At 42.0% G+C, this 10,964-nt stretch overlaps 2 protein-coding genes across 2 annotated transcripts in view; one reads left to right on the top strand and one right to left on the bottom strand.

The window, feature by feature from the left end:
* The window catches only part of LOC131879318 (uncharacterized), an 8,250-nt gene extending 3,638 nt beyond the window's left edge, over positions 1 to 4,612 (bottom strand). Inside the window, exons 1-4 of the mRNA XM_059225607.1 lie at positions 4,589 to 4,612; positions 2,516 to 2,750; positions 556 to 892; positions 98 to 449 (exon numbers count right to left, since the gene is read on the bottom strand). Coding sequence (XP_059081590.1) covers positions 98 to 449; positions 556 to 892; positions 2,516 to 2,749 — 923 coding nt within the window. The 5' untranslated portion in view covers position 2,750; positions 4,589 to 4,612. The remainder of the gene's footprint in view (positions 1 to 97; positions 450 to 555; positions 893 to 2,515; positions 2,751 to 4,588) is intronic.
* Positions 1 to 10,964, top strand: part of LOC131879319 (zwei Ig domain protein zig-8-like) — an 85,701-nt gene that overhangs the window by 28,618 nt on the left and 46,119 nt on the right. The window lies entirely within an intron of this gene.

Below are 10,964 nucleotides of genomic sequence, written 5' to 3'. Positions count from 1 at the left end.
GAGCAAAGTAAGCTCTTGAAGTGCCAATCGGAACCAAACCAAGTTAACGAAGAGTTTTTCAAAATTCCTGTACTTGCCTACACCACATCTTACTTACCCTCGCGCTATATCTTGGGTGGCGCACGATTCCGAAATAAGGAGATTGCGATCCACCAATGACACGACCTCGGGTTCACTATCTCTGAGGTCGCTTTTGGTCCCCACGACAATAATGGGCGTGTTCGGGAATCGCTTGACGAGATCCTCGCAAATGTCTTTTTCCGAGTCCATGAAGGAGTCGATATCACAGCATGAGTAGCACAAGAGTATCACATCGGGATCGGGCGCCAGGAATGGGCGGACCGGGAAGCACGGATCGTGGGGTTTGACAATGGCGGCATCGTCCACCGAATGGCAACGTGCGATGATGGGCACCAGATCCGGATGCCAGTACGGGCTTTTAAGGGAACCTATAGAGATGGATGGTTTGAAAATGTTGCGTTCATTTGTGCTTTAGGTAAGTCCGTGGATTCCTGGAACAAACATAGTCGTACGGTAGGTGTTATCTTTATTTACCATCGGGGTTCCTTTCGGATCTCTTGCCGTCCGTGGCGTAGTTCTTTCTGGTCCCATTCTGAACGGGAGGTTTGATTTGATTGTTATTATTCTTGGCTATGGCATCGTTGTCAGCCTCGGTTCCATCAGCCTCGGCTTCATTGGTCTCAGGTGGCGTGGCCGTTATCACTATTCCATGCTGTTTTCCTTCGCCATTGTCATCAACGCCCTTGAAGTCGGCAATGTTCTCGTCCTCTTCGTTCTCGTCCTCGTTGGCGAGCTTAATTGTGCGTGACCAGTCCTCCCACAAAGTGAAACTAACAATCGGTCCATTGCTATGGGCAGACGAAAACGAGCTCTGAAAAGGTAGAAACAAAACTTGGATCAGCATTACTCTTCTTGTAGAATTTTAGACTACTGTAAGCCAGTTTGAGAAACCTGGGTTCTACTTATAAATGTTTTTGCATTGCTTGTTTTCAAATATTGGCTTTTGAGCGATTAACGCTTTTCGTAGAACGAGTTCTACACAATATGCTTTTTATTTGGATGGTCGCTATGAAATGAAAAGCTCTTCGGAGTCTGCAAAAGAGCATCAGATTTTAAAACCATGAATGAGATGGGAATAAACAGGAAGTTTTCTATTTCATGGCAATCTCACACCGAAATATGAACGTAACACTGGCTTTTGATATGACTGGTTTGAAAGAGAGAACCCTTCTCAGCATTGGATGTTAGACCATTGCACTGAACATGAGTCATAGTTAGAGCTAGGAAAAAAGACAACTTCCTAAGCCTTGCTTTTTTACCCTTTTGGGCAAATTTTGGGCAAGTTTTTGAAAAAGTATCTAAAACGTTATGGAAGGAAGATACTTTTTATACCTTTTTGCGTCTTTTGTACTGATTGGATAAATGTGGGTAGAGTTTAAATGTTCATTTGTTTGTCGTGAGCACTTTTGCAGTTTATTTTGGCAATAATTCAAAATATTTACCCAACATTTTTGAGCTTATAAATCCAAGCCATTTGATGGAAGTATGATAGATTTTAGCTGCGTTTGAAGTTTCCTTTCATTATTTTAGAATTACGTAATACTTTTTCAGCCAAGAAACTGACTCGTTATCTCGATTTAGTTTATTAGTTTGAAATTGCCTATATTTGAACGTAAAAACAAATGATATATTTCAACTCAATGGAAAGCTCAGGACATGCTTGTGCAATTGTCCTATCTTTGGTTCTTTGGTTGGATTTTTAGCCATAATAATGTCTTGTTTCGTTTTCATAACTTTTTGGTCATATTTTTTTCTTCCTCCTCTCCGAAGTCTAGTCCTGTTTATTTTTTTTCATTAAAAGTTATTCTTATCTCAAGCTCCAGCTATTGAAGTTTCTGTCGAATGATTAATGGAATTAAACAATCTCTTTTAAGGGCTTGAACAAATGCACTCTGTAGTAATCACATTCCCAGTTTTGTTGAGGCTGATTAACCTTCAAAATGCTTTTTTTCTACTTTGTCCACTGGGATGAATTGTTTAGGAAAGAAAACTAAGCAGACTGCAAGCTTTTGCTCAGAACTTTTAACGAAGCCGCTCTCAAATTGACCCTCCTCTGATTGCCGTTTGGGCACTTAAAACAGAATGTCTCTCATTTAAGTCTCATGCGAGATTTCCAAAACAAGCCTCGCAAAAAGACAGGTCATTCACGGGTAGGAGAGCACAGAATGACTCCCACCAAGACCACATCTGGATTGTTTACAGCTCAATAAAACAGAATCCACGTGAAGAATCACTTGCAGATATCCTTTTCAACGCTTTTCTAAGCCATGCCTATTTTCTATGAATGCGCCACGTCCACGTCCTTGCAAGCGATGAAAAAGTGCGTGTGTATTGAGTTCTTCATATCTGATCCATCGCCACCAAGCCAAGTCCCAAATGAAAATAAAACCTGGGACTGGAACTAGGGGGTAATTGACCTAATCTGCAGGCTCACATTTGTTCCCAATCCATGGGATTTGGTCCGACTGACTTTGTTCTTCTGTTTGTTATTGCCCTCCATGGAGGCGAGGACTTCAATGGAGGGTGGTGGTACTTGGGCGTTCATGGTCCAGCCTTCGAAGCGTTTGGGCACAGTGGTCAGGAACACGCCCCGTGCCATGGTCAGGAGCAGACTGGTCTTGCCCGTGCCCGGGTTGCCCGCAATCAGCACGTTCTTCTGTTGATCCATTCTGGAATTGAGAACGAGATACGCACATGTACAACAAATACGGTACTAAGTTGGCCGAAGAGTGTGAAATCAAGACAATCCAAATTGAAACGTTGAAGCAGTGCTTGGGGATTTCAAGCGAACTAAGTAACTAAGCCGAGATTTGTCCGTGGATCTCAAGTTTCATATGAGCCGACAATGGCGCCATTCAAGTCGAAGAAGACACCACATAAGAAGGAAGACACGGTCGTGGAAGGGGGCGAGATCTTCCTCTTTGGTGTTTGTTTTTTCAGTGGGAATCCCTCCTTTAGGGCCACCCACCCACACCCACTTTTGACTAGGCATGTAAATTGTACGTACGAATTCCCACCCAATGGTGTCCCACAGTATTTTGAGGTTCATCAAGATTCATTTTGGCCCTCGTTTCGATCTACTGCTCTTTCTTACCTGAGAAATGATTCGTTAAAGTCCTTCACTGAGTTATGAATTGTTGGACGTCATGCTTTGAGCAGCATGGAAAATTCGCTCTGGGTTGGTAGCGATATAGGTGTTGTTGATGTTGGTGGAAGAGTGTATGTGTGTGTGAGTATGTGCTTTATTTTCAATTGGAAGAGCAATCGGCGCTACTCTGCCTGACTGTTCAATGGTGATTGGGCATCGAAATGATCGAAACACTTTGTTGCGAAGCCACAGGTTCGAATCGACACTCACACTTGTTCTCGACAATCAAAAAAATCTGGTGACTGTCGTCCCTCCGTACGTACTACCAGACAACTAGCACTATGGACAGTAGTGTTGTACAGCGTGTGCAAGGAGCTGAGAGTGCTCCATCACTCAAATGCACACGGATGAATATCATTGGCACGACCAATCTTCGCTTATCCTCTCCATGGGCGCAAATGTTGGTAGAGCAGGACAACTGACGATAGTCGTCATCGCAACAATGGGATGGATCCCAGGGTGTTCCACGCGGTTTGCCGGATTATGGCACCAATTACACTCACGAGTCTGCTGCTCCAAGAGATCTTCTGATGCATGGGATATGAAGTTAATTCTACTCTTCGTGTTGATACAAGTGAGGTGAGTGAGTAGGATGAGCAGGAAGGACGAAGGAGCAACAACACCTCAAATCTCGAAATTCATCCACGACTGAGTGGATTGTGGGGTCGCGAAGGTACCTTCCTACTACTAGTCCCTCTACATATCTTGCACTGCTACCTTACTTACTACTGTCAATGGGAAGTCGCAGGCGCCCATGAACTGAAATGTGAGTAGCAAGTACTACATACATAACATAGTAGGGGAGGCCATGAGCAGCGGAGGCCATGAGGAGCAGGAAGCCGTCCACCGACGGTTTTCTGATGAACTCTCAAGACGTTCAAGACGACGAGACCCTCTTCCATCCCAGAGGTGAACAGGCTCACAGGTGGGGCGACGAAACTCGCTGAAATGCTAGTCGCACCACCGAAGTTGCAGGTCGTTCTCCCGTAAACTTTGAATATTTGGCCGCCGCCGCCGCCGCCGCCGCCTCGACTGCTGATGCTGCTGATGCTGCTGATGGTGGTGGTGTGGGTGCGGCTACTACTGCTCCTGCTGCTATCACCATATACCGCATGGATGCAAAGTGTGTGTCTTCAACGACCTACTCGGTGGGCCCACTCTGGCATGTCAGACCGGGAGAGGGAGTCTCATGGACATGTCTTGGGCCCCCTTGGGCCCCCTTGGGCCGTGAAGACGTTGTTGCGTTGCTCTCATGCTACCTACTCCCATGCTCGTTCTAAATGGATATTCAGGCCGATGGGGTCAACCCCGGGTGGTGGAAGGGTTATGGGCTGCCATGATTAGCAGGATCAGGCTTACCTGGTGTTTGTTGCATTGGGGGAACTAATCACAAGCACGGGGCTCACTACCTCCAACAGGTAGTAGGTAGTAGGGATACAGTTTAAAGCCCAAGAATTGTCATGTCAAGTATGATAACGGGCTCCCCCTCTCCTTACCTTCCTTTTTGCCTCAGCTATTCGGGCCAAAGGGCCTAATCAACGAAATACGTTGCTCGAGATAAGAAGGATCCCTTCGACACATTTGAGTGGTGCAGCCATGCACCAAGTTCTGGCTACTAAGTGGCTAATGGAATAGAATGCACGCACACACGTATACACAACTCGAGTGTACCAACTACATGCACATAACTCAAGGCAACCCAAGGATGAGCAAGAGTGCCACTGTTCACAGTTTTAAATCCAATTTTGGGACAGGGGTACCTAGTAGAGCAGTAGTGGTAGTACTACTACTACTACCACAGCTACTTCTAGCAGACATGGTTATCTAGAGGCTCTTATTTGGCAATCCCTGCACAAGAGTCAACCGTATTGCATTTGGTTTTTTTGCCCGTCAAGACAATTACTCGCTCAAAGAGTCAGCTTACATGTAAACTACGGAGCGTTTATGGATGAATCGTATGGTAAGGCAAAGAGAGGCTCAGTTCTCAGAACTCGAAATGAGACTCAGTTCAACTACGCGCTTCTCGACATCAAGGTATGATTTACGGAGAGACATGGACGAAAAGGGACGTCTCATGTGGAATTTGAGGCATGGGATTTGTGAGTGAAGAATAATGACTGGTTGACACACAAGTCATGATATCAGATTGCATAATAGTACAGTGAGCAATTCATTCCGATAAGACCATATTGAGACTAACTTGGTCGAGATGCTTCCTTCCTCTCAAGTTCGAGCATATTTTTTTGGATTTAACCAAAATGACCGAAATTTTTGTGGGCTTATTTTGGGCACGTATTTCAGAATTGAACACCTCGCCTCTTTGTTTCCGATCTTTTCAAAGACTTTGAAATGATTTGCAATCGAATCCATCAACCAGAAGACTATCCAGTAATTCTAGCAGTAAAGTTGAGGGAAGCTCTAACACGTAACTTGGAAGGGTCAAGATTGAGACACACCATTTTTCACTCGCAATCAAAGTTTAGAGCAAAGATAGTAGAAAATCGAAATGAAAACGAAGAGATCATCACAACGCCTAATCAAATGTATAAGCACACGAGTACAAGTCATTGGAAACATCCATTGACAACTTCAAATTGATGTAATGGCTCGCGATGCATTTGCATTTTAAATTCCTAAACTTTACTAACTTTTTCGTTTCAATATGCTCCAATGCTCAGACTGAAAAGGTAACCTGCAGAGTAATGCTATGAGTGAGAACCTTCAGTATTCCTACTTTCCTCTACAATGCATATTGTCAAATCCCAAAATGTGAGGATGGCAATTTCAGTCCGCCTGACAAACATACAGGAAAGAGACCACTCAATATTAAAAATAAAATTTGCAACTCTCTTTGCACAAGAAGGAAAACGCGTGCCTTCACTTTTCAATGCTTTGGACGTCGTTCTGAGATAGGGGCGAACCATGGCAGGATTTCGCTCTCATCTAGCTTGCGGTGGAAAAACCAATCATTCTATCTTATTATTCAACATTACAGTAAGTATCTACATCACTGCATGTGATTTGTCTTGCTTGCTTCATGGAACTTTGGTCTATTCAATCGAAGATACATTACTAGTGAGCGCAATGCCACGTGTCTCAATGATTTCATTTGAATACACTCAAAGGCGACATTAGAAATAATCTAATACTTTGAAGACTGTTATTTCGCAATTTAAGAATCGATCCATGGAGAGTTTGGTCGCCAGGACACAAACAGAAAACAGAACACCGTTGTTTATCTCGCACGAGTGTCTTTTCGTGGTCGTAACTTTATTTTCTTTCAGCGGTGCATGCTCCACTCAACTTGCTTGTGTCTAGACTTCTCCGTAATCATACACAAGAAGGACAAAGCCTGGCCTCAAGTCATCTATTTCATTATAATTGCAATCAATCTTATCGAATTTCACTTCCATTCCAAACGAGTAAAACTTTGCTGGCTAATATACAGGTGTATGTGAATGTCACCTACTTGCTTGCTTATGTGCTTCGATTCGACAGAATACTTTGTTGAGGGAAGCGTAACTCACAAAGCCAAGTTTATCTTTTTAGAATTGGCGCAGTAAATACAGGTATCTTATGAGGGGATCAAAACTTGTTCGGGCTTGGTAAAAACTCATGTTAGACTCGGTACACTGGCAATATGGTGAAATAGAAAAGAGTAACAAGGTCTCATGGCGTACCAGGAATAAAGTATGAGTTATTCAGAATTGGGTCATGACCTTAGCTATTTTGGCGTGTGAACACCACCAGATCACCAGAGAGAATGAATGTAGTCCTGCGAGCAAATTCCGCTGTTCGCCACACTATCTCTGAATCGGCCTAACTTGATTTCTCTCTTCAAAACTGCAAATCCATTCTTCAAGTGCAATAAATGTTAGACCATCATAATTCTTCTCATGATACTCTTTTGATAACAGTGCGCTAGAAATCACACTTCTTGGTTTATTATATACAACTGTCACACTTAGGGAGCCTTTAGAGGACGATGTAAACCCAAGATCCTTGATTTACTGAATTACAGTACAATTTACTGAAATATTCTAATTGCATTAGGACTATCCAACAAAGTCAACACCTTTCTTGGATATATGTGTTGACATATTAAGAATAATGATAATTTTTACAACGAATGGTGTCAAAATACTTATCTCTAAGTACAACTTTTGTATTGACTCTTTTGGTCTCATTTAAAAATGAGGACATACAGTACATAGGACAGTATTGATAGTATTTTACGGTTGAGGTTGGTGAGTGGGTGGTTCAAACATAAATGCTGCTTATCACATGCTGGCCTCATCTTAACTGACATCTAAAGACTGAAGGTGCTTCAGTGCTCTTTCCATAAGAGCATGATGATCTAGTAATACTCTGCTTTGATGGATTGAAAGTTTATCAACAATAAAAGCGAGGTCTTGATGCGGGCACCGAGACTGTTAACCAATGTCCGAGCAAGACTGATCTTCAGATTAAAGGTGTTTCATATTTTGTGAAGTAGCCGCAATGAAACCTGATTGTCGTCCAAAGTCTAAGCATTGACGTTAAGATGGAAGTTGCCACTTTCCTTACGACGCTTTCAAAGAACAGGAAGTCCCTTTTAGAATTAAGGAGACAACGAGCACTAGTAACTAGTTCTTTATCAGCCTCTCAAAACAAAAAATACAGATAAGGGGATAGAGTACAAAAATAATCTATGACTTGAATGAGCAAGATCAGTTGTTCTGGGTATCAAGATTTAATCGTCGGTGTTTGTTTAAGTAATTGAATAAGATGAATATTTGCGATTAAATCACTAGAAGTTCAAACCCTGACTTTCATTGTTGTCTACTAAATGTAATTGAACGTAATTTGCTTTTCAATACATATAACCAATGAACAAGAAGTAAGGAAATAAGAAGTATTTCACCCCTCGAGTGGGCCATCCAATAAGCTTTTAATGCCAAGCTACCCACCCATGGCAATAGTGCGAAGATTTTCAAATAGTTCTGTTTGAGCTGAGTCTATTGAAAGTAACAGTCGAACCTTGAAGATCATGAGACCAGCATTAAGGTTTCATTTTTGCATCGTTTCTCGCCATTTTTAAACAAATCTGAATCTTGAAATCAGCCCAATAGATCTTTGCAAGAACGCGATGTAATGAAGACAAAATCGAGTGACTCTCTCGACTTTCGTACACACGTATTTGATGTGAATCATCATCCTTCCTAAGGTTGTTAACTGGGTTTTGCAAAGATTTATGTTGCTTGTGTACGCTACTAATTTCCAACCGATTTATATACTTTGGAGGGGCCCTTGATCCAGATGATGGGCTTAGAACAAGGAACCCATTGGATTGATGTGACCTCACAAGGCTTTGTTAAGACACATTCCATTGGGCGCTCTTTCGGCTGCTTACAGTACGTATTGGCCACCGCGCAACGCAGCACATTTTGTATCTGGAATTGGATCTGACGGATCGCGTTTCTGAAGCCTGGGATGCGCCCGGAATCGGACTGTGGACGGAAAACAGAGGTTGGCCCGAGACTCGAGCAATGTGGAGTAATTTGATCGCTTTAGACTGCTCCTATCGTTGTTAATTACAACTCCACACACTCAAAAAGAGGGCCAGGAATTGAGAGAGAATTCGAAAGAAATATCTCCTCAGGGCCTCGCAGCCTTCAAAACTGAATGAAAAGCTCTGCTATTGGGTGGGCCTCATTTTTGTTCTATCTATTACTCTTACTACTGTTACTTTTCACGATGGACGATGAATCTGCATCTTGATCTGATCTGAAGGCATTTCAAAGAATCATCCGACGAAGTGCATTTCAGATCTACAGGAAACGAACCAAAAGAATCATCCTCGTCCTTCATCTTCATCATGATGGTTGGTGTGAGTGGAGGAGTGTATGTGTCGGCATGCGCCACGAACCCAAGGCAAACCAGAGCCACCCAAAACTCCAGCAAAAAAAACAAAGTTCCGAGCCATTGTGAATGTTCTTGTGCTCATTCTTTTCAGGTGCATTTAAAACATTTAGATCAGCATTCACAACTCCTACCATTGGATGGTTCTGTTGTAGCTGTGAGGCTGATATCGCGCTCGAGCCATCCGTAAACTCAGTGCAGCTCAATAGATTCATTTAAGCAGGACAACCACCGAATGAAGGAAGTAATGTGCACGGATATCCGAATAAAGTTTGCTTAGCATATCTTGAAATGATAGAACTAAAATTAATTCATCTCCCCAAGTTTGAGGTGCCCTTGGTTTGAAGCTTGAACAAAGCTATTGTATCGTATTTTGTCGTTTTGACTCCCAGATCCTTTTAATGGACTTTGTAACGGGTAGTGTTCACGCAACCTCCATTATTTTGGGAGGTCAGTTGCAATGAAGAGAATAATCTGCCAGCACCTTTTTGTTTTTGAAAGAGCCAATAAGATATAACATATTTCAATGGGCATTTTCACCCTTCATCTGAAGCAACTGCCTATTGATGGAGTTAAAAGAGGTAAATTTCTTAGTGACACTTTACTTCCATGGTCTCCCTATGGCACACCTTAGAAGCAGGATTCCACTGCAAATTGTGCCATCATGAAATTTCAAAGCGTTTTCTCAATCTTTTGAAATACATTACAGAGCACGCAGTAATTACTGTCAGGAGTTGAAAGCTGTTTACAAAGCATAATACCGATTTTCGAGAGGTAATCAAGGTAAATTCAGAACTGAAGTTGTGAATTTGAAAAAGACGATAGTTTTTTAACTTCGTCGTTTGCAAAAAGTTGAATCATCCTTGATTAACTTGAATTAGGCCTTGAAAGGGCAATAACTTTTAATCTTTAATGGGCCCAAGATTGCCTTATTTCATTTACGTTCTATGTACTGTACGTACGGTAGTGAGGTTAGAAAGACAAATGACTTATATGAAGCGTCATAAAACCAATTCAGCGCAGAGCCCCCCCTGTGCCAACTTTTAAGGCTTTTGAAGAATTATTCTTTTGGAACTTCTTCCGAGTCCCTTGACGAAAAATAATGAGAACTATCAAGACTTTAATGGCAAGGAGAAAAAGTATCCTTCGTTATTTTGAAATGTTGAAATGTAACACTGGAATGAAACCAAATTTTTGCGACGAAATGGGACATTGAATGGCAGAATCAATAACAAACACATGACTTATTGAGCTCTTGAGGGATTCTCGTATGATCAGCTAATTCTTAGAAGTCCAGTTTGATCACGAGAGATGCCTTCTTCTTTCGCAAAAAATGCTTCTTTGAGGTCAAAGGCCCAAAGTGCAATAGCAGTACTGTTTTTGCCATTTTCATCTCTCAAACATGAGAAACGTGTCTGCTTTTAAGAAAAATTCATCAATTAGACAATCTGAACGAAAGGACACTTGTAAGTTCTTTCTTAAAGCCCTTTGAATAAAAAAGGTGTTCGAATAGTGAAAAAAAGGTTCGACATAGGCATTTTTCGAAAGTTTGAAGTTGTTGGAGGGACGGGAGTTTTTAAACGTTTGAAACCCAAACATTTACGGCTTTTTAACCGAAATGAAAATATGTGCTCTTGTAATAGTCACCAGATCCGTCATATGGGAAGCTCATGTTGAACTTGGCCCTGGTGATTTCAGAAACATTTTTCAAGTTGGACTTTCTTCGACAGGTTTCTAATTCGTCATCCCTTCTTGATCGATTCTATTTGCCTCCTTCGAGTGAAAATTGTGATTTTAGAGAAGTGTTGACTTCTTCCGGTTTAATTATCTCTCT

This window comes from Tigriopus californicus, chromosome 4 (assembly GCF_007210705.1).
Source record: "Tigriopus californicus strain San Diego chromosome 4, Tcal_SD_v2.1, whole genome shotgun sequence".
NCBI classification, from domain to species: domain Eukaryota; kingdom Metazoa; phylum Arthropoda; class Copepoda; order Harpacticoida; family Harpacticidae; genus Tigriopus; species Tigriopus californicus.
Note: the sequence above shows the minus strand (reverse complement) of the source record. Positions and strands in the feature narration are given on the sequence as shown.